This window comes from Diadema antillarum, unplaced genomic scaffold, assembly GCF_040938485.1.
Source record: "Diadema antillarum isolate AM-2024a unplaced genomic scaffold, OU_Dant_1.0 scf00000126, whole genome shotgun sequence".
Classification (NCBI taxonomy): domain Eukaryota; kingdom Metazoa; phylum Echinodermata; class Echinoidea; order Diadematoida; family Diadematidae; genus Diadema; species Diadema antillarum.
This window is the reverse complement of record NW_027271015.1, coordinates 1958467-1982672: the sequence shown is the minus strand read 5'-3', so window position 1 is coordinate 1982672 and position 24206 is coordinate 1958467. Positions and strand designations below refer to the sequence as shown.

The following is a 24206-nucleotide window of genomic DNA, read 5'->3' as shown; positions in this document are numbered from 1 at the left end:
CTCTCTTTCCCTCCTCCACGGAGAAGAGGATGCTGATAACACAGCCATGCATACACGGGGTCCTGAGAATATATATTGTCGTTGAATTGTTGGCTTAGATATCAGGAGGTCATAAAACATGAAAAAAAAAATTGTCACTGCCAAGTTAGCCCAGTACTCAGACAGAGGAGAGAACTAACTATAAATAGGCCTATATGTCATCATACCCAAAATGGAGGATGCACGATCTTATGAGTGTTTTTTATTGAGACATGTTCCAGAGAACCTATTTTCCTATTTGTATGTTTTATTAAATCATTTCACAAACATAATCAAATTATTTACAAATGAATTGTAATGATTGAAAAAAATATGAATACCCCCCCCCAAAAAAAAAAAAAATGAAAAAAAGGTGACAAGACATTGAAAATAACCTCCAATATCGAGTAAGTAATACACGTGTACCAAGCCACCCACACAATAGATAGACTACATTCATAAACTTAAACAAATATATTACCGGTATCACAAATGATATCATATTTGTGCAGTAAGTCATCTGAATGGTACATGAATTGTGATTTCAAACATCCCTGAAAAGAGCCTCGTGTTTTGTTTTGTTTTTCCAAGATCTTTCATAACATTTGAGCTGCCCACAAGGCAAGCTCCCCTATCATGATTCAGGTTACATGGAAAGGGAACATCTGTGAACTGTGGTCGCAGGAATGATACCGGGTCAGATGTATCTCCATGTAATACGCTTACATATTTTGTGCATTCTCCGCAAAGGGAACCCATTTGATAAGCTGTGAAAACAAGACGGAGCCATGATCAGCTAACTGTTTAGCATGTAGACCTCACAATAAGTGACTTCATGAAGTCTAGGCCACAGTGTCGAGGTCATGTGTTGGTCATCCTTCCAGTACATCCACGAATAGGAAATACACTGTAGATGTGGATGCATTTTTGAGGCAGAACCATATACTGCCACATACCATATTGTCACTGAAAGCTGGCTCAGTGTGATTGGACATTCAGAACATGTCTTAGGATGAGATAAATAAAGAGAGTTCTAAGTTTCATATTCTGAGATGCATGTGAATGAATTGGCAAGGCATAATTGATAGGGACAAAAGCCCATTAATTTACATTACACACATCTTGTGGGGAGTGATTCCGTATTAGTCAACACAAGGGCTGTCGTTCATCAGAATTAGCCCATCAATTGCAGGGCAATACAACAATTGCTTTCTTCCACTACCAAAATGAGTGCCAGTATGTGGCATTTTGGCTAAGTGTCCATAGCACATAGAGATGTAATGGGTAAGCACGCATTCATTTTAAAGGGACTGTACAGTACTGGTCGAAGTAAGGGATTCATGTTTTGAACATTTCTAAGTGAGATAATGAGAAACCTCTTATGAAATATGAAAGAGCATGTAATTTTAAGAAGGATTCAATGTTTATTTGATGAAAATTAGTTTTCAAATGGCTGAGATATCCAAAAAAAGTGATAATAATAAAAGGCGACATGCCACAACTTTATTAGGATCTCTTTGTTTCGCCTTGTTTTTGGATATCTCAGCCATTTCAAAACCGATTTTCATCAAATAAACTTTTGATACCTTTTAAATATTGCATGCTCCTCGACATCTCATAGAGTGGTTTCTGAATATCTTGCAAAATGTTAAAAGCTAAATCCTCACCTCGACCAGAACTGTACACACCCTTTAACTGTGCTCACAAGTGGGTATGTATGTGGGGTTTTCTAAAGAACCCTGTCATGAAGCGATGTGCTCTACTGTAGTATCCTTGCTGTCTACTCCTACAATGTAGCTGCTTGGGATGCAGACTACTTTTCAGCTCCTCATCAGTTGATCAGGCCATCATGTCACGATGTTAAAGGTCAAATCAGGTCATTTACTTTTACGGAGGCATGATGCGTACCTTGCATGCATACCTTTTTTCTTTTTATTTTGTCTGCTTTCATTCAGAAAATGTGTTCTAATATTACTGAAGTGTATCAGCTGAAACCTGTTGGAATTGATGTCAGGAGTATTCCTCCTTGGATAACCTCAAACAGTGTGTCCTGGATTTAGATGCGGAAATAATAGTGGAGGGGCGGGCCTACAAGCATCTTTTCTCACTCTCTGTTCCTGAAGATGACTCCAGATGTCGATGCAGCTTTCAGCACAACTGCTATTAAAAGTACCTACTACCAGTTCTAAATATATCTATAGGAGGTCTCCTTATGCCTGGGCAGCAAAGTCTGATTTTAGGAGAAACTAGCTACAATATAAGTTACCTGTCTGGGTGCAGTGTAGTTAACCCCCCCACCCCCAATCACAACTTTTCTTCAACATGTGGAACAGCACAGTGTAGACGACAGAATTAAAATATATGCTGGAGGCTGTCAGCATGCTACAGGGCACAGAGGTTTTCAATATGTGGGACTGTCAGAAAAAAGAAAGAATTTATGTGTTGTTATTTTGTCAAGACCTGGATGTGTAGCAATTTCCTTCTATTAATGGAGAAGTATCGGCAAGAACATAGATGTCGTCTTCGGTAACAATGTACAACTATGCAGGAATAGCAAAACTTTACCGTTTCTCAATTTTGAATGGAATTGGCTTTCCAAAGCTGTCATAGGGCTTTAAATGCAATATCCCTCAGATGTATCATCTCTCAGTTGATACCTCTATCTATAAATGTGAATTGATTGCATTCAATGTTTCTTTCTTAAACCATCTCCCCCCCCCCATGCTCCTGATGTTGTAATCTTTGCATCTTGCTAAAAGACACCTGCGGAAACTACCTGAGGAGTAGCTATGTGCTGCCTGAGAGATACATGTAGTTTGGCGTGTGAAGAAAAGAACTTTTCTCTGTGACCTACTGATGGACATCGATCTCCATCGATCATTGCAACAGCTTTACCTAAATTTGAAAAATTCATTCTAATGCAACTCAGGTTTGTATAGGTGCTGCAGGTGAAGGACTGTGTAAAGTCAAAATAAGGACATTCTATCAATAAATACATCATTGCTGCCACAGGGGTAAAGTAGCCCCGCCCTGTCATTTCCAGGAAATTTCATCCTGTGGATGATATTTGCCCTTGATATCATGGACAACAGGAGCCATTTCATATAGTTATACCCAGGACCTGGTGTACCTCCCAATATGGCCATGTAAAAATGATCAGACTTCTTTTTACATCTTCTTCACTTTCTTGAACATCCAAAGACCTGTTCCATCTATCTGATTTGTGACAGATCTGAAATATGTTTATTATTTTTTTTCTTCATAAAACTAAATATACAAGATAAAGTATCACCTGAAGCTTTAGTAAGAAGTGAAGTTTTATGAGAGTCTTTCCTTCTATGCTGATTTCGGAACAATGACAAGTAGCACATTCCAGAAAACAGTATTTTACAGTATTTTTCTTATTATTGGGGGGGGGGGGGGGGGCAGCAGAGAGAAGGGAGTAGATTCTATGAAATTTTCCAGTTCAAGAAGCCACTTCTGTTACTGACAAGAATTGACCAGCCCATGCCTATTCTGGTGGGTATCCATTGTGTTTTTTCCGACGCCTGACCACTTCGGGGTCACTCTTGGAATGGGCCAGTTGACTGTCCTATCAATGCTAGACTGCTGTACATGTGTGCCTTCTTTCTCAATCTCTCCCTCGTGATCTCCCTCTCGGGAAGTGCACCGCCAGACAGCCTCCCGAGGTGATCTTCAGCTCCACTTCCTGGAACACTCCTGGCAGCACAATGGGGTCCGTTCACACTCCCGGGATGCCACTGGGGGCCTCAATGAATTTGCCACTGATGCATTTACACACAAACTTATTGGAGGTCTTTCAGTTTGCTGCGGTTTTGCTTTAAACTTTTTTCACACTGTGGTTATTATCATATGTCATACATGATTTAAGAATATCCCTCCTTTTCACCAAATTTTTTCTCTCCCATCTCTTCCTCTTTCTCTCTCTTATATAAGATATAATAACATAATTCAGTGCATGTTGTAGTATCAGTGCAATTCTATAGTCTTTGAAATCAGTGGAATTTTGGCCAGAATACCTGTATTTGTGATATCAGACAATATAAAAAGGGAATGTCATCCCTAGATTTACGTTTCTTATTACAAACATGTTTATAGATGGTTGCCATTTGATTTGATTGCCAACCAGTTGTTTGTTTTCATCCAGTGAAAGCCATTACTTGCAATGGTTTACATATAATCTGCCATTCAGTGGTGGGATATATCTGCTGGTACTCCCTGCATGACGAGTCTGTGCTGCAGGGAAGATGAGTATCATGTCATGTGATCGTCTCTCATCCGCTTCTCAGAGTGTGGAATAGAACCAGGATTGCACGTCACAATTGATTCGTCCCCGACAAAGAGTCACAAAAGCCGCCTTGGCTCAAAACTATCCACAAAGATTTTTTACAAAAGTAAAAGGAGAGAGGGCTGCAAATTAAATTTCTAGGTGCACAAAATAGGCCTTGATGTCTTATGCAATCAGAATGCGGTTCATGTCCACAAGATTTCTGCTATACCCTGACCCTACCTGTAGGCAGGGCGTAATGAGAAGTGCATCTCAAACTTGTTGCGTGTTGAAATGCATGCAAGTTAGACATGAAAGGAATCCTAAAGGGCATTTGAGAGGGTAATTTGCATTGTAAATCAAGTCAGTTGAAAGTTCAATTGTACATCAAATTGTTTCCAGAGCCTGATGTACATGCAGGATAGGAATGATAACTGTCTGGTTTAGTGTCATGGAAGTGGTACACAACCGCCTCCACACATTCCTAGGAAAATGAAACTACACGGTAGATATCATCCTCCAAAGTGACTGCGGTCATGCATGTAAGATAGTACATATACCATGCATATGTACTCCCAAGAAACCTTCCTAGTTCATTGGTACTTGATACCAGATGATTGTAGCAAACTATTGTCCGCTGGGATGTTAAACATTTCCTGTTGGGCATTTGAAAGGAACTGAATACTGTTCTACCATGTTTGATTATCATTGATGTTGTGTACCTGAAAGGAGGGAAGGTGCTTAATTATTCTCGCAGATGAGCCTCCTCCGAATCTCTGAACATCGCCACCATCACTACAGCAAACACTCTTATTACCCCTGTAATCTTTGGCGTCATCATCATCATCATCATCATCTCCTGCTTCTTTTTTCCTCTTCTTTTTCATGGACTCCTCTTCCTCCTCCGTCTTTGTGTACCCCTCCCATTCTGCATCGTTCTTTATTTTTTTCTCTCTCTTCATCCGTATCTTCCGACTTAGATCTCTATCGTATTATCATCTTCAAGTGACTCATTGTCATCCTCCCCTGCATCCTTCGTGTTGAGATTATTGCAAGCTTGTGCTTGACAACGCCAACAAAAAATATCGCTTGAATCATCCCCTCTATTGATGCTCTCCCATGCCAAGTTTTGTTCCGTTGCAAGTACCATTCACAACACTCTATTTTGGTCTTGAGTTACTCGACCTTTTTTTTTCTATCCCTGCAAGTTTCATGCCAGTTTTGTAAAATGCTGCATCAGTTCCTCCACAATACTCATTCTAGTACAAATTGTAGTTTACAAAAGTAGTGCTTGAAAATGAAATAGTGCATCTATACTTTGTTGCATTTGTCATGTTTTCTACTGATCCATTTGATATTCCATGCATTTGCAGTGTTGATATCTCACCCTTTTTGTGGCCTCTAAACCTCCTACTGTAACTATTTAGGATCAGATTGATTCTTTCTCTCTAAAGTTCAGAATTAGTCTCTTCCATTGTCTTTTAGGATTATTGGATGGGCAGAAGTACAACACGTAAGTTGTACCAAAAAGCAATGAAGCCAAGACTCGACAGCCTCCTTAAAAAGTTAATGATATTTAGCTCTACTCCAACTGTGTGCTTGATGTGAGTGATGTTGCATATATGCATTTGTGTTGTTTTGCTTGTTTCTCTGTTTTGTTTGGGAGTGAGAAAGAGGTTGATTGTTGGCTGTGGTTGGAGGGATGAGTGAGAGAAAACAATTGGGAAGAGTCTTGAGACCAGGCTATTATCAAAGTCTAGATGGAGGCGGGTCCAGAGTGCATGGTTCCTGATTGTTTCTGCACACGAGGTAAACTAGCGTCGGATTCACTGCGCCACTTCCTCCAAGCAGCCGCAGTGTCCCATCTCTCCACGTGAAACAAATATTGCTTTTCCTGTCCGCTTTCCTCCCGCGGACAAGATGTCTTCTCTCTCGGTCGACACCGGTGGTTGGTAGCAGCGTCATCTCTGCACTGAGCTGTTGCTATGCCACAGCTTTCCCCTCAATGCAGGCATTCCCTCCCCCCCCCCCCCCCATTGTGAACGTGATTGAAGTTTCACAATACCGATATCCACAGTGGATACTAGTTTAGTTTAAAGAAGAGTGGAGGAACTAAGTACAATCAATGTTATTATGGGCTTTCACAGGAAATCCTTGCAGTATCTCACCAATTTGCGCTCTGTGCAGCTTTGTGAAGAACATAATGCTATTAAGACTACCCCACATCATCTGATACCCAATGTTGCTCTCATGCAAAGCCATTGCTTCAGGCTTCATTTTCCTGGCATCTTAACACCGATTGTGCAACATATGTCATCAAATTGGCACAAATTATTTGACATACTCAAACTTCCCTTTACAGTCAAAGTAAGAGAAGGATCTTCATTTTGATTTATTCTACTCTGGAGGAGAGGATATGTAGATGACTTTAAAAGTTGTATGAATTCTGTGATTGCAAACTTGTATTCAACATGACCACGATTGGTCAACATGCAACTTATGAGCTCAGTTCAAAACATTAAAAATCCATACATTGAACCATCCTGCGCTGTACATCCAGAGAGCGGGTTTGTCTGTCTGTTCTTTTCATCAAGCTGACACGGCAAGGAAACAAGGATGATAAAACACCCCCTAGGTATGAAGTGGAAATGGGAGGTTAGGAAGTTGCTGTTCCTAGCATGACAAACATGTTTTCAGTGCAGAATCACACAGCTTGCTCATTCGGTACGCTGCAACCTTCCCCTGTTTGCTCCTGTGTGTCCATTTAGTCTTTACCACCAGACTTTTGGTTTCCAATTCCCAATCATTTTTCTACTGTGACAATCTATCTTTGCTTTACCATCATGAATGAGGACTTCATTATTTTGATAGTTAGGTACGCACTTAGATCTTTGAATCAGAAGTGGACTTCAAATTTCTCATGTGGACCATCTTGAAGGCAGTGAAAAATGTACAAGTCTTGATGGTAGACTAGGGAGTTCAATTTTTTTTCCCTTTACTTTACACGTATCGCAGTTTGTCTGTTGGTTTGTGCTTTCAACTTCAAGTTTCCTGTTATTGATGCGAGCTGATCATCCATTGTGCTCACTTATTTGTTAGCCATGAATACCACTTGTTGCAGCAGAGCCCCCACTTTGTTGGCCGCCGGCCTGCTGGATTAAAGTTTGTTCATCCCGACTGCAACATCGTCAAGGCGAACTATGGAAGTATCCAAAAAAAAAGGTGTGATGGGAAGGGATCGAACCATAGAAATATCTGTCTGGTAGTTGCATGTTTAATTTATGTGTGTGGCAGAAATGAAGTCACTGAAAATTATACGTGTCCCAAGTTGAATTTTTTATCACTTCTCTCAGTAACATGAAAAAAATTGGGCATGTCAAAATCTTATTCTATTTTATCTTTTTTTTTCCCAGTCATATATATAATTTTGTTGAGAGTCTTATAATTTCCTGTGTATACCTTTTTCTGATGTCTTTAAGGGAGCTACAACTGTGAAGGAGTCATTCCCTCCCCCCCCCCCCCCCCCGAAACAGATGTGATAGTGGATTTGTTCCTAAAATGTAAAGGTTTGCTAATTGTCAGAAAAACAACAGCATCAAAACATGCTCCCTGCTTACAAGTGAATATTTAGGTGTTTATTTCATACAGATGTGTACAAGTGTTCGCGTCATGCACTATTTGGAGGCAAATCCTACTTGCCCATGGTGACTGTGTGAAATGGATGTGTAACATTGTTGAGAAAAGTTACGCTCATACAGAAATAAATCTAACATTAGAATTTTAAGGAACAGGCAATTCAACATGGCCCACAGTTCCATGATAATGATCACAAGTTTGAAAATCTGACCATGATCTAGTGATCTTTTCAAGCCACAAGCATACCCTACCTCCCCTCTCCGCCCCCCCATGATAAAAGCAGAAAAGAAAAGAAAACACACCAGAAAAAATAAGGAATGAATAGTAATGTGTGTGACCTCATGTTTCTATATGCTCTGATGAAAACTTTTTCCATGGGTGCACCCAATGGCTTATTTTTACTTTGTGTTGCTGTGGCAATTTCTCTGGTTAGAGACTGTCATGTAACTTGTTAGCATCCTATCTGCACACACACACACACACACACACTCTGACATAACCACAGCAACAGCTAGTACTGCCACATCTCACAACATGGCATACAGCCGTACACATGCATCGCGCACAGGGCATCTCCCGCGTAGGTCGCCAGTGGGCCGCCTGTGATGCCTCGATAACGAACTTTGCATCCTAATCCGACCTGAGAAATGAATCATAAGAGAGACCTTCTGTGCTGTCGACTCAGACTCAGGGGGTGGGGGGGGGGGGGGGGGAGGAAATGAGAAGAAAAGAATAAAAAGAGAAAACTACTTTGACTTTTTCTGTAGGCCAGTGGGATGATGCTAATAAGGATGGGTTATGCAGCTAAAGAAATTGATTTTAAGAGAGCTGCAAAAGTTTGGCAAGAAGTTTGTAGATCTATGTATCTTTTCAAAGGAAGTGAATGTCTCTGATAGGAGTCGTTCATGTGATGACAGTATCCAACTACTGTAAAGCGAGACATTTTCGTGGCATGAGATTTCTGTGAATTGACACTGGCACTCAATGCATATCGTGTAGACAAGAACTTATGCATGCGCATTCTAATCTTGCAAATGTTCACTCTCATAAAATTTGTTGCTTTACAGTATGACAATTTGGATAGATGGGGAATGATTTGGGCTGCAAGTCAAATGCTGTAGTATTCCAAGAGATACCAGGTACTAGAGCATCTCTCTTTGACTTATGGATAGGAACGTAACTGGGGCACTACATGAGGAAAAATATGAGAAAATTATTTCTCTTTCATTAGTGTTATAGTTTATAATCTTGGCATTGTGTTGTGCACACATATTCTTTCCATTTAAAACATGTTTATCTTAGGGTCACATTTACGGACTTGTAGATCTCAAAAGAAGCACCACATCAACAGGCTCTGATGAACATTCAGTAAATATCGACAATGATGATAGTACCAAAAGACTTCCATCGTACAATCTCACTGAACAATGTAGAGCAAGTAGAGAGAAAGAGAGGGAGAGAGAAAAGACTTGTAGCGATGAGTAAACACCACTCTTTATCAATGAGACAAAGGCTTATCACAGATGACTGACGCGACCCTCCCTTCCAGCCCGCAAAGGAAAAAAAAAAAATGGGGGCAGACTGGGTGCTCAGATGAGAGCATGGGCCTGGCTGCAGTGAGGCACTCGACCTGTGGGGTTGGGATGCTGCCGCTGCTGCTCCTCTTCGACAGGATGTTTAATTTACTTGTGCCAATCTCCACATCCTCCCTGTTAGCGACTCTCCTCGCGCGGCTCTCTAGCCGCGCAAGAGAGCGAGTGAGCTCTCTCTCTCCCCCCTCTTTCTCTCTCCCCTGCCGCCCCTCGCCTGGCATAACAACCTCCAGGAGCAGAGTCACATGATGAGGCTGGCCTGCAGGATGCTGTCATTTGAGGAGGGGGGAGAGGAAGGGGGTGAGGAGGGGTAAGGGTGGGGGGGGGATCAGAACAGTCAATGGGTGTGTGAGGCTAGAGCACAGTGAGCTGAAGATTGCAGCCATTATCCTCTATGCTGGATATCCTCCATTCCCCCCCCCCCTTGACTTAAGATGCTTAAAGATACTTACCTTACCCCCCCCCACCCTCTTTATCTCTCTAATCACATGTCTCTCCTTAGCCCTTGTCTCAGTTTCTCAGTAGTCTCATATTCTTGTTCTGAGCAGGGAGGTGTGATGACATCTCCCCGTTCTTCTTAGCCTCATCTAACCAATCCTCTCTATTCCTCGATTGTCTTTGCCTGTGTCAGTAGTGTTTGCTCTCTTTCCATCCCCTCTATACACATGCATTCCTTCCATCTCCTTATATAGATGTTGTTTCTCAAGTTATCTTCTGTATTTTTCCCCCCTTCATCATTTACATCCATGTATCCTGATCTGTCCTTCAGCTGTCCCTATCTATCTTTGTCTTTCTCATTCTCGCTGTACCCTCCCTCCCCTCTCCTCTCCCTCAGTTTCTCTTTCGTGCTGCCTTTGATGAATGCACCCAAAACTTGGCCATCTTGCATCTGCTAACCTTGCAGCGATGAGTAGTCCATTGTCTCTTCCCATCCCGTGACATGTACTGGTTGCGTGTATACTTTCACAGTGCGCTCCCCCGCTCCTCATCTGCCTGGAGAGGCAGCAGTGTAATCGTTATTTTATACGTACTTTTACTGTACTGTTTCCACAACGATTGTGTAGGTCAGGGCCTGTTCATAGATCAGGATTGTATCCTCGGCCACTCTTGATCCTTCCAATTTATAGCCTGGGCTAATCTTGTGCAAAACTGTATCTTAAAGTGATATTCTGACTGTATTTGCGCGTGTTAAGGATGAGTTTTAAAGTTTCGAACAAGAGCAGAACCATGTGGCTGTTATTAACATGTGTGGAATGGGTACTCCACAGACAAGTAGTTTGAGAGTAAATACATAGAGACCCCCTTGCTCTTGCTGAAAATATGTATGAAATATGTTTTGTTTAGTGCAAGACTTAAATAAGTTACTTAAACAACATACTTCAAAGATTGCCTGGATGAGATGGTGTTGATCACTCCAGTTTGTCTTCCTTTGTTGTGGTTTCTAATAAAGCACTAGTTCACTTAATAGTGAAGTTTTAATCCTCGGCTTGAAACATAATGAATAGGGCTTGGCTTGGTAGTTGTAAGAAAATATGATGTTTACTATAAAGGTCAAAGTTCAGCCTATGATTTTTGAGTTCTCATTAGAGAAGAATTTCAGTATGAATAAACGAAAGTTTACACATAATTATATAGTCACATAAATAGGACTGCACGCAATGCCTGTTACCAGAGGGAATGGTCAGTTACAGTGACAAGTGTGTAGTTCAATGTTGAATGAACTGCAGAGGCCTTCTTCCAAAGGAGTATTACCATGAAGTGAAAACGTTTAATACCAACTTGGAGCTCATGGTTCACTTCATGGGGTGTATCTTTGAGTTGCAGAAACACAATTTATCCTGGTCTGCCAAGTTCTGTCCCTCTTCCAAGGCCAATTTCAAGCTAATTTTAGGTAATCATTTTCATTTCTTGGCAACTGTCTCCCTCCGTCGTCGGATGGAGGAAAAATGTTGGAGAGGAGGCGACGTCAGATAATTATGTATGGACGGATTTTTTTTATTTTTGTTTTCAATCTGTCTCGTAGCCACGTTGAACCTTTGTCAAGCTTTTAGACACATCATGAGAGAGAGAGAGAGGAGTATTCTTGTTGGTTCCCCTCATTTCACAATGATGAGACAGATGATTTCATATGACAGTATAATTAATTGTCAGTGAGGCCTGGGCTGAGATGAATACACACAGTTGGTAGTTGTTAGTGGTCTTTTTTTTTTGTCAGTTTGTCAAAGAAAAACAACAACACAAAGAACAATAATCCAGACATTAGAAGAGTTAATATCTTTACCCTTCAGAAAATCTTAGACCTAGATGGAAACAGTGTCACTTAAGATGACTTAAAAATCACAACTTTCTTATTCATGATTATTATGTGATTTAACTCAAAGTTTCATTTTGTTTATTATTTTTCTTTTGTCTCACTTCATGTTTGCAATGAAAACATTTCCTTGACATTTGACCTTCTTCAACCCAAACTTTGCCGTGGTAGCACCTCTTACTTGCAATGCACATCCCTGTACACTAGACCCCAGGCTATTCTGATGTTTGTAGCCAGCTTTCAAATTCAATTTTGTAATGATTGTGAGGCCTGTGAAGAGAAGTGCAGCCCTCACTTTCAATGATCCAAGAATACAATCTGTGAAGGTTTTGGCTTTTAAAAAAAGTGTTCAGAGTGAAAGAGATGGATATTTCTTTCAAATTTTGAATTCTCAATGCTTGTATTCACAAGACTGATTTCCAGTAAAAACAAAATTCCAAAGAATTGTTGCCAAAGACTGTTTGCAAAGACTGCCTGCATGGATATGGGTATGTTGGACTAGAATACTGGGGAGTTGTTTTCCTGAAAGTATCACTTTTGTCCAGACCTTATTTGACTGTAGGCTTTATAACACACATGTCATCAAATGTTATCTTTAAAGGGCATGTAATAAACACAACTGTAATTTTATGATATTCCCCAAAATTTGCAAGCTTTGAATTGTTGTATATTGCTTGGGTACATGTAATCATAGGAAACACTCTGCAAAAATCACAAAATGCATGAAAACTCGTAGTATTTCAGTGCAGGGTCCTGTTTCATAAAGCTGTTCGTAAAGTTACGAACAACTTACGAGCGTCTGGTAATCAGTTCTGTTATACTTACCAGAATTTTCATAATTCAGCACAAGAACTGATCACCAGTCGCTCATAAGTTGTTCGTAACTTTACGAACAGCTTTATGAAACACCCCTCAGGTGTAAATGACTCTTACATGGGTATTCACAAAATGACAATGGTGATCATGTGGGCAATCTATTATGGGAGTTTTCCATCATTTCCTGTCCATGCATGCATAGTTGCCTCTGTTTCACTTCAGGTATAGCCTTTTGTGCATACCTGAAAACTTTCATGAAGATCATCATGCCATTATGCAACCATGCAGACGACACCGGTCTTAGTCAGTGGGACTGTAGAGATGTTTGATGAGATAGGTTACCGTAGATTGTTGTGATGAAATGTGGAAACATGTGAGTATTAAAGAAAATGTATATCACTCATCATAGACACTTCATGGTAATAGAATGATTGGTTGCACCAAATTAGATTCCATCAAAATATTTGAAAAATTCCATATTTTTACATATAATTTATATGTATACCACTGGCTACCAGCAAATGTGCATGTGAAAATTCACCAATGTGGTAACAGTGAAGAGTGATAGATTTTTTGTTAAAACTGGGAGGCAAGTAGCTATGAAATCACTGTGCAATACTAACTTAGCAACGACAATGACAATTTTGCCACAACCGGAGCATCCAAGGACTGCAACCTTTTCTTGATGTCCATTAAGACTACAACAACTAGTGGCTGCTGGTCTGGGCCCCATTTCATAAAAGATGTTAGGATAGCAACTCTTGCTGGAATGGCAACTTCCCGTAGCAACAGCCAATCAGGAGGCTGGAATTCCTGTTGTTATCATGACAATTGCCATTCCAGCAAGAGCTGCTATCATATCAACTTTTTGTGAAATGGGGGCCTGGTGTTACCAGTACCTGTGTTGGAACAAGACATGGCCTGCGCAGCCACCCTCTACATGAAACTGGTTGTGAAAAGCAGTGGTACAATTCTTCTGTCCATGACAAAGCCCTTCAGTGAATGTACAGTTTCTTGCAGCCACTATATATATAGGATGTGTAGGCAAGGTTTTGGGGCACAAAACCTCTCACAAAATGTCACATGCGAGGCCGCTCCTGCAGGGTGTGTTATTTTCACATCACCTATTCCATTCGTGGTTGTGACTATGCTGTGAGAGTATGCAATGTAGGGAAATGTAGATTTAGTACAGTAGTGCTGCTATTTTGTACCGGTCAAACATCTTCATCTTTAGCATACAACTTCACTGCTTCATCAAGAACTTTAAGTGCTGGCGCTTTGTTGTTGAAAAGTTCACCACGGTTACACTGTAAGTCTGTGGAAATGACCCTTCACTTAAAGCAGGGGAGGATGCAAATGCTGTACTTATGCAATGATATCTCAATCTAGCCACCCTAGGATTATGCCCAATGGTTAATCTGTACTTTATGGAGAAATTCAGCGCTCTTTGTGAACATGAGAATTTGACACACATCCTGACTGCGTTACAAATCTAGGGTGTGTTCGTAATGTAATATTCATCTTTGCTCGCCTCGCCTGATACTGTCTCTCGCTCGCCCCTCATTTCTCTCTCTCTCTTTCTCCTCCGCCGCTGCTGCTGCCGTGATGAAATAGTGCACATAGCCCTGCAGTTGCCATGGTAACAGTGGGGGTTACATGTCAGGCATTGGGGAGTAAGATTTATTCGTAATCTCTCGCAGTCCTTGAGTTTTTGCTGTTTCCCCCTCTCCCAAAAAGTTTCGCACTCTACATCAGGCGCATTTCTAAATGATGGATAGTGTTGCCAGCGAGTTCTGTGCTTTCTGTGAAGAATTGTTTTCACATTGGTTATTTATTTGGAGGTAATGAGCTATCAGCTTTTTTCTGTGGCATGGCAAAGAAGCTTAAATTACATTTAGGCAGTTATTCTTCTCTAAAGGGACGTACAAACTTTGCATTTATCACATGCCAATTCATGTATAATATAATAATATAACAAATGCTAATATAATTCAAATATTTATGAAGACAAAAGACATACAATCATGTTGTTTACCAATGAAACCATAGCAAAGGTGTCGTGCATAGGAATCCACCAAGAATATTTGACGAATTGGGCTTTTAAATGTCAGGATTGGCTAAAAGATTTTGTTTAGCATCCAGGTGAAACTCATAAACTATTGAATGATATTGTCAACTCCTGTCCTGGTAGTTTGCTGTGTGCATTTTTTAAGATATATTTTTATGCACACATCTATTTTATGTGTGTGCATTATGAATGAATATGTAGGCCTATCAAATTTGCATATGACCTGTAGCTTAGTCAAATAGGAACCTTTACTACCAGAGATAATCTAGCATAGTGTATGACAATTGTAGCTATAATACCAAATTTGGGTTTAAGTACATACACGAAGTTTCAAAGTATCTTGTGAATCACTTTTTATTTTCTCCACTTTCAGGAGTTCTTTCAGTTCTCTCAAGAAAAGGGGTCCAAATTTTGTTGTCGACATATGAAAATGTCTGCAATTTTGCCAATGAACTACTCAAGTGATATCGAAGCTCCACTGTGGAGGGATTACCAGTCTTAGTTGCAGGGCCCATGTAGGCTTGGAGAACTTCCACAGCATTTTTCCAACAAGTGTTACCCCTGTTTCTCACTTACCCCTCTCCTTCTGCTCACCCTGTTCTACTCCCTTTCCCCCCTCCCCCTCCTTTCTCCCTCTCCTTCTTTTCTCCCCCTCCCCCTTGCCCTTCTTATCACCCCTCCCCTTGCTTGCTTCCCCCTTTCCCTGCCCCTGGAGAAATGGACAACCCTTGACAAGTTTTTGATGGATGTGTGTCCTCTCCCTCCTCTCTTCTGGGTCCTAGTGGTTCTCTGTGTTGCATCAGTCATCATTACATCATCATCTTTAGCATACAATGCACTGACAGCATCGCTTCTCACACTTAACCCAGACCCCGAGCTGGTTCAGTGTCTGATTTTGAGCCATAGCAGAGAAACAGCACAGCACACAACTTTTTCATTACAGCAACCACATGCAACCAAGACAAAACGGCAGCAATACATTTAGTGTACTCTGTGCTTATAAAAGCAAACACAAAAAGAGGAAAAAGGTTGTGAGCCCCTTCTACACCACTGACTGAATGCCGCACATCCATAGCCATCAAATCCGTAGGAGATTTGCAATTGTACCACAGTGCGGTTAGATGTCATTTCAGTCGTGAGCCTCACCCACGAACGTGTTTTGAGTGTGCCCGCCCGTCCCAAAGTTCCAAACATGAAAGCCCACGACGCCTCCCCACTCTGGGGCCCTTCCCAGCCATACAGCCTGAGCAAAAGGCAGACGTTGTGTCTCATTTTCGTCAGCTTGGAATTGACCCCAGCATTCCTTCTTTAATTACAGTAATAAGTTACACGTTAATCATCATGATATCGAGGTCCCTTGCTTACTCTCTTGCATAGGGTTTCCCAGCAAGTCAATATTTCCTACTTTCTGGCAGGCCTGAGATCTGTGAGTAAAATCAAAATCTGTTTGTGAAACTGCATCGCAAATACTTTCACATTTGTGTTTTTGTGTATTTTTTTCATTCTAGAGGAAAGCAGTATTGTACTTATGGCTCGCACATGTTTATTCGTTTGTTTGTTGTTGTTTTTTTTTTCTTCTGTGGAGAAACAGGCTGCACTTTTTTATGTTCGATTACAGTAGTCATTGACTGAGGCTGACTAGACCCTCATGTTTCTATAAATTGCCAATCTTCGAGACAGATACCTGATTGGAGATTTTGCAGTAGGTTTTTGTCTTTTTATTTGGGGTCTGACTAGTAATCGATTCTCAGAAGTTTCTGGAGTTTGGGGTTGGCATAATCTACTGAAAATCTAAAGAATGTATTGTGACCATTCATTGTCTGTTTGGTTTGGTTTGAGACAAATCCTGTCACCTGTGTGCCACAAGTTAATGTGAATGTATGACAACTGTAAGCAAGTTGTACTCCGTTTCCTTTCCCATGCATTGCTCATTGAGATCCTGTGCAATGTTTGTGTGTGTTTTCCATATCATCTTTGCAGTGAGAAGATACAGCAATGTCTGTTGCATCTCAATCTAAAATCTCAAATGAAGCCATCACATTTCGGTGCCTTGTAGTGTTAGCAACAGACTCTGTAGAGGGCAGCCTGCTATATTCAAAGCTGTCAAAAATTTATGTAGGGTAGAATCTCATACCTTTTTTTCAATATTTTTTTTTCTTTTCAGAACTCAATGAAACGGCGCCGGCCATTTGAATCACCGGAGTCACTCACGTGCCAGGTGTGTGGCGTGGAGTTCCCGACGGCTCATGAGCTGACGCTACACGTTCGCACCCACAACACTGCAAGCTCGCACTCATGCAATATCTGTGGCAAGAAACTCAGCTCCACCAGTTCCCTGGATCGGCACATGCTCATCCATTCTGGGGAGCGCCCGTTCACCTGTCCGCTCTGCTCCATGTCTTTCACCACCAACGGCAACATGCACCGACACCTTCGGACCCACGAGAAGGGTGGCGAGCTGCCACCTCCAGACTATGTGGTGAAGCACGACTACGCCAAGCCCCGCAAGCGAGTTCCCTCCAGGAGAGTGTTGGAAAACATAGATGCAGATTACTCCCCGCAAATGGAGAACCAGTCCCCTAAGAAGAAGCTGAATGTAGGTGAGAAGAAATTGGTTGAGAAAAAGGTGACAACCATCTTGAAAGTGCCTCTTGCAAAGAGCATCCAGAGTGAAGAGCTACCTCCGTACATCTCGGACCAACCAATGGATCTGTCCAGTGATGCAAAGGAGCGGGAGGAGAGCGATGTTGCTGGCGAGGAGAAGAAAGAGGAAGAGCTCTTGTGTCCCATATGCAATAAGACATTCTTATGTCGGTACGGACTCCAAACACACATCGAGCAACATCCGAACAAAGTACTGAAGTGCGTGATATGTGACGCGTCTTTCAAGAACCAGAAGGGCCTTCGCATGCATGTTCAAATGGCACACAGGAAGAATAAGTCAAACAATTTCTCGAAGCAGGCCCTCTCCAACATCATGGCTGAGAAGGCAGGTCTGACCATGTCTGAGCTGAGTTTTGTTGAATTCTCTTCCCCTAAATTTCCCCTCATCGCACAAGTGTGGTGTGAGAAGCATTCCCCGCAAACAAACAACATGGAGAGTAAATGTACATACAGTGAATGCAATAAATTGTTTCCATGTCAAAGTGCCTTAAAGCTACATCAGGAAAAATCACATTCCAACAGCCAGGATATGATCACAGATCTCACTGACAGCGAGGACAAGCTGGCTGAAAATGAGGAAGCTGCACGCCAGGAGTTTCTTGCAGCCCTGAATTTGAAACCACGGTCTCCTCCGCAGTCACCTGAGAAGACCAATCAACCAGAAACTGCAGACAGTACGCGCACAGCACCAATACTCAACAGTATGCTTAACAGACCAGCTCTGTCACCTTCAGAGAAAGGGAATACCTCATTGCTCCAGCAACAGCTGCAAGCCTCCCCTCTTCTTGGTGTTAAGCATTTCTCCAATCCCTTGGCTGCTCAGATACCCCCACGTCAGAGTTGTGCGGCACCACTGAAGTTGTCCCCAGTCAAAGGTATGACAGCAAGCAGCATCCTTCCGTGTGTCAAAGCAGAATCAAAGCTCTCTGAGGCTGCCCAGGCAGTCAACCATTGTAACACCGAGCCTAAGTCTGGAGACATTGCTCAGGAGATGCACACACCAAGAGAGTTTGCCAAAGAGGACCATCAGGATCAAGATGGAGAGGTATCCTTGACAGAGACAGATGGTGCCTATTCAGAATCCCTTGAGGAAATTGATGAAGAGCCATGTGATCTTTCTTCACCTTCCAATAAAAAGAAAGGTACCCATGTCTGCAAATACTGCAAGAAAGTCTTCCCTTTTGCCAGCACCTTGAAAGTCCACACCCGTAGCCACATGGGTCTCATGCCTTATAAATGCATGCTGTGTGAATATGCCAGTGCTGATAAGAGTACACTTGTTCGTCACATGCGCACCCACAGTGGAGAGCGTCCCTATGCCTGCAAGCTGTGCGACTTTGCCTTCACCACCAAAGCCAACTGTGAGCGCCATGTGAGAAAACGCCACGAGAAGAAAACCAAAGAAGAGGCTGAAGAGGTTATCATCCACAACCCAGTTCCGAAGCATGAAAATGAAAACAAGTACAGCTCTCCATGCACAGTCTGCAAGATCTGCAATAGGGATTTCAAGTTTTTCAGGGATCTCCAGAATCATTTGCGAGTCCATGAAAAGACACCCCAGAAGCCCTTCACATGCACCAAATGCCAAGTAGGGTTCAGCAGCCTCAGCAATTGTGCTCGCCACATCTTGAAACGGCACACTGAAGTCAATTCAGACGAGGTCGAGTCTTTCATCACTGTTTATCAGCATGAGGAAGATGAGAGTGCACCTATCATCAAGGATCTGAAGAAAGAATCAACTTCTGACTCCCCAGTCTTGAATGATCAAGGAGAGCAGGTGGAGCCTCTAGATTTCAGTTTGAAAAAGAACCAAGAGGAGAAGAGCAACTCTGCTATTCCCACTCAAAGAAGAACGTCAATATATACTGAGGATAGTCCAATAGATTTGTCCATGCCAAAGTCAGAGCTTCCTCAGAATCTGACTGTAAGAACAACCAGTTCCGCAGGGATGTATCGCTTTAAAGAGGTCTACAGGAAGTTCTACAGTGAGACCATTGATGCCTTAGTTTGCCCCCACTGCACAATGACATTCCAACGTGGTACGCATTTAAAGACTCACATTCGCACCCACACAGATGAAAGGCCATTCCGCTGTATGTATTGTGCAGCAGCTTTTACTTTCCAGACAAATCTAGATGCCCACATTATGCGTCGACACAGTAACGTAGAACCGCAGAAAACCCAGCAGTCTTTCATTCCCAAGAGTGCTACACCTATGCAGTTCAAGCTCATGGCCAAGTCTGCGTCTGGTTTGAGGTATTCTCCAAGAGCACCAAAGACTCAAATCCCGATGGTGTCACCAAATACGCCTGTTGGTGCCTCTCAGCAGGTTAAGCTAGGTCCTTCACCCCACAACAGCATGGGCTCAGACTCGAGTGGAGAACTGGCCAGCGTTAGCAAGATGCTGGCTGCTACTGATTCAAATCACTTCAAGCCATTCCTGTCCCCACCAGAAACAAGATCTCCTATCACAGTAGGCGAAATTTTCCATCAAGCAGACAGTGACAGCAAGGATGATGAGAGAGACGAGATATTTGCCAACATCACGGGAGACCCCCCAGAAATGAGGGCAGATGGTGATACTGATGAATCTCTTGAAGGCAATGATGATAACAGTCAGGTGGAACACTTTGCCGATGACTCTATTGATTTGAGTACATCTGTGAAACAGGAGGATACATCCTCAGATCAATATTTACCTGAGTATGAGCAGGAAGGTGAGCTACAGATTGTGGAAGACCAGTTAACAGAAGAGCAGAATGCTGTTAAGAAGGAGGAGGAGGACAAGAAAGAGAAAAAAGGAAACAAGTTTGAAAGCAAGCAGTGTTGTCCCTACTGTGGACGTCGTTTCCCGTGGATCAGCTCCTTGCGTCGTCACATCCTCACCCATACTGGTCTCAAGCCATACCAGTGCCCTCAGTGTGGGGCCAACTTCTCCACAAAGTCCAACTGCGAGAGGCACATTGTGCGGAGACATGGTGGTGCTAGACCTGGCAGCTTAGGAGGCTCTGTTCCAGGCGGTCAAGACCAGCCCTTTATGTGCCCAGAGTGCAAGGAGTTCAAGTGCACCACCAGGACGCAGCTTCAGTCCCACTATGAACAGAGCCACCCACACATCAACTTCTCTACCATCTACCCAGAGGCTAAGAAGGTGGCTTCCACATCCATAGACATTGTGAGCAAGAAGCTGGAGAGCAAACTGACATCAGATACACCTCTGTGCCTGTCAACAACTGGTGATGCTGCAGACAAGAAATTCAAAAGTGATGCCCACACAGACTTGTCACTGCAGTCTAAATCAAATTTCAAGAAAAAGTCAAAGCCTAAATTCAGTGCACTGAAAGTGAAGATGTTTGTGAACAAAAGCAACATTGCTGCAGCTGCCACAGACCTGTCTGTGTCCTCACGCACTCCAGCTGACAATTCTGCTGCAGAAGATGAGGAAGAAGGGCTTGCTAATGGTGGCACAGAGTATGAAGATCTTGCTGATGGAGAAGAACAGAGGGTAGCAGAAGCTGACGATGATCCAGATGATCAGGTAGGAGAGGAAGACAAAGACCAAAGTGAGAAAAATGATGCTGAAGATAAGGAAATGGAAGATGATCAGCAGGGTTCAGAAGATGGCGAGCAAGAATGCTCATCCAAAGTACCTTCTGGCTCTCAAGCACTGTCCCATGGGAGCCAATCAACAAATCCAAGACCTACCAAGGGGAAGAAAAGTCGGGCCCAGTTTGAGTGTACCCAGTGCTGCAAGCGGTTTAAGACTGCACTTACTCTTGAGAGACATGAGAAGGTACATGAGGTGGAGCATCCATATCATTGCACGGACTGCAAAGCCACATTCACCACCAAGTTTAATTGCCAGAGACACATGATAAAGTTACACCGGAAGAAGAAGGATGAATTGAACAATACTGACTTGCGAGAAGATTGCGAGAGCAGCTTGAAAAATGGACTCGTGAATGGCGAAGATGTGAAGACTGGCAGTAGCAAGATTGCTGAACACCCTGATCAGGAGCTTGAGGATTTGTCTAACACTTCCCTTAATCTCGGTGACAGCGTTAGTGCAATGGGAGATTCCTTGAGAGACAGCAGGAATGGCACGCCTGTTTCTTTCAAGGCCAGTGAGAGCAACAGGAAGAGATCTGGTGGCTCCCAAGCAATGAAGAAGACCAAGTGCCCCAAGCTTGACGAGGCTCTGATGTCGGGGGCTGTGATTGACCTGCAGGGAAACAGTGACAAACTGATGGCTGTTGAGAACTGGCTGAACTCGGACATTCAACTCAAGAATGACGAGGTAAATGGCTATGCTCCAGAGGGTTACGAGGATGGCATCCCCATGCTGAATCCTAGGTCTCCAACCTCTTCACAGGATCGAGACAGCCAGAGGAGTGCGGGCAAGAAATCTGGACAACAACAGCAGAAGCAGCAGCAGCAAGGATTGTACATGGCAAGTTTTCTGGAAGATGAGGACTCCCTTGTGGCGCAGGATGTTGCCAACCCATCGGATGTCTTTTCTGGAGGGCAGGGTGAGGAGAAGAACAGCGACATCATCTCAAACTTGCTTGGCATCCAGGATGCGTCAGTTTTAGATCAAATGTTGGAGTCTGCTGATTCTGCAGCAAGACTGCTTGGTGTCGCTGACAGTTAGATCATGTCATCTTGGTGCATTCGCGATTGTGTTGCTGCAGTTGTGTACCCTGATGTGACATTTCTTGTACATACCTATCTCAATCAACAGTACCAACTCTAAGATTATGTGTGTTAAAAAGTGTTCCAGTTGTTTTAATCAACAAATGTTAACATCGTAAAAACGCAGAGAAATATTTGGTGTATCTGGTATCAATACAATTGTGACATGTACATTCCTAATTCGCGTAAACACTTGATTACCACTTTTTACTTGATACCAGCTTTCTTGGTACCTTCTCTTTTCTATACACATGTACAATGCTTGAAAGTTTACTTACCAAATCTAGATCCTTCTTCCATATATTTTCTTGCTTTCTAATTCACACATTCCAATGCCTTAGTGTCTCTTTTCCAGATTGACTGCCTATTGGTCCTTTGTGCCTTCTATCCATTCTGTATCATATAAAATCTTGTTTAAACCTTTTTTTTTCTGAGACTTGTGATGCAATATATACAAAGATATAGAAATGTATGTCTATATAATGTTATTGTCATGAAATTGGGCTATGGAGAGAGCACCTTGAAATAGTGAAGGCACAAGATTAAGATCTGCGTTATTGTTTCAGAGCTCACTCTCCAAACATTGTGTGGTGTTATAATTGAGAAATATGTTGTTGGTTTGTTTGTTTTTTTGGTGGTTTTTTTTAATGACTGTTGTGTTCCCTGTGCGGATAAAAGATAAGGGTAAAGATGGGGTTGTCTATGCTGTCATTTCAATGGCAAGTGAATTATCATAGCAGTGAGATTATATTGACATGAAAATTATTAGAGAGTCTTCCTCATGTCATGACTATTACTATGTTGAAATGGGGAAAAGTGCTTATTTTTTTTTCATGGAGTAGGTGGTGTGACCAGTGTACTTATTAGTGTGAACAGAGTCTCCACTGTACAGAGATGACTAATGAAAGGATCACACTTTTCTGCTCAAAGTACAAACTTTCAACATTTACTGTGCAAGATTAGGCATGGAGAGGGTCAATTTTTGTCTTGTAATTTTTAAAAGAGTGCTTTTGAAGCATACTTTGTAATTGTGAGAAGTAGAGATTCGAACACAGGAAACACATTTATATTGGCCAAGAGGCAAGTACAATAGGAAAAGCAAATGTTTGATAACGATGAGAGTTGCAGTGGTGCTCAAAGCCTAATATTTGATGTTCTTTCTGTTTTTCTCGCTGTACAGAAAGTCTTTTCAGAGTGTTGAACAAAGAACAAAATAAGCATGCACATTTCTCTAATATATTGTTTATTTCACTACTTAACATTATGTCCATGCACTTGTCATGTATATTTCTGTAGTCAAGCATGCTTTTCAGTAAGATTTTGAAAATACAGCTGCAATATCTTTTGCTGAATGAGTCCAAAGGAATGACACTGATCGGAAGTTTCGTGCAGACAAATTAGTGCCAAGAAATTTTGTGACACTTTCGCTCACTGTTCACATTCTTTGATATGTCCCTAATGGGAGACAAACAACTATTTTTCAGATTCATTATTGATGCCTGTACCATAATGTAACTTTTCAAGGCAGATTAACATTTTGTGAAGTCTTTGAACTTGTAAATTGATATGTATGTTGAAAATACATGCATATGTAACATTGGAACATAAAGGATATTTCTTGTAAAACTGAAACTTGAAATAAGGCTTTTTACATATTCCCCATTTCTTTTCTCTTTCTCAGGTTTGTGTGTACTCATTGATAGTGATCAAAAAGTAGCGTAAAAATATAATGTATGTGTGTGTGTGTGTCACCGTGATATTAGAATGTAGAGTGTCAAGGAATTCTAAGTTAACATGCATTTAGTGTGGAGTATATACCATTGATTTCATGTGTGTTGTAAGTATTAGTTTGCCATTTTTCCTTGCTTCCACAGCAGAAGGGCTTGTAAAAGCTCTGTAGCCTTTCTCCTGTATTTGGAAAGTGACGTACAGTGTATAACCACATTTTAGCAACTCACCTATTATATAGACTTGAATTTGAATGGGTTATCTGTATGGCATAGTGAAGTGTTTATCATGCTGCGTGTAATTTTGACTCCTTGATTTGATGTCTCTCTTCCTATTGACACTTATATTGAAAAAAAAAAGTTTTGATGTTGTATGTCTGAGCTGTATCAGTGT

At 41.9% G+C, this 24206-nt stretch overlaps 1 protein-coding gene across 1 annotated transcript in view; it reads left to right on the top strand.

Moving 5' to 3' along the window:
- LOC139720303 (uncharacterized) overlaps positions 1-22726 on the top strand; it is a 66130-nt gene extending 43404 nt beyond the window's left edge. The window contains exon 3 of the mRNA XM_071631666.1: positions 16894-22726. Within this exon, the coding sequence (XP_071487767.1) occupies positions 16894-22044 (5151 nt within the window). The 3' untranslated portion in view covers positions 22045-22726. The remainder of the gene's footprint in view (positions 1-16893) is intronic.
- The last annotated feature ends 1480 nt before the right edge of the window (positions 22727-24206 follow it).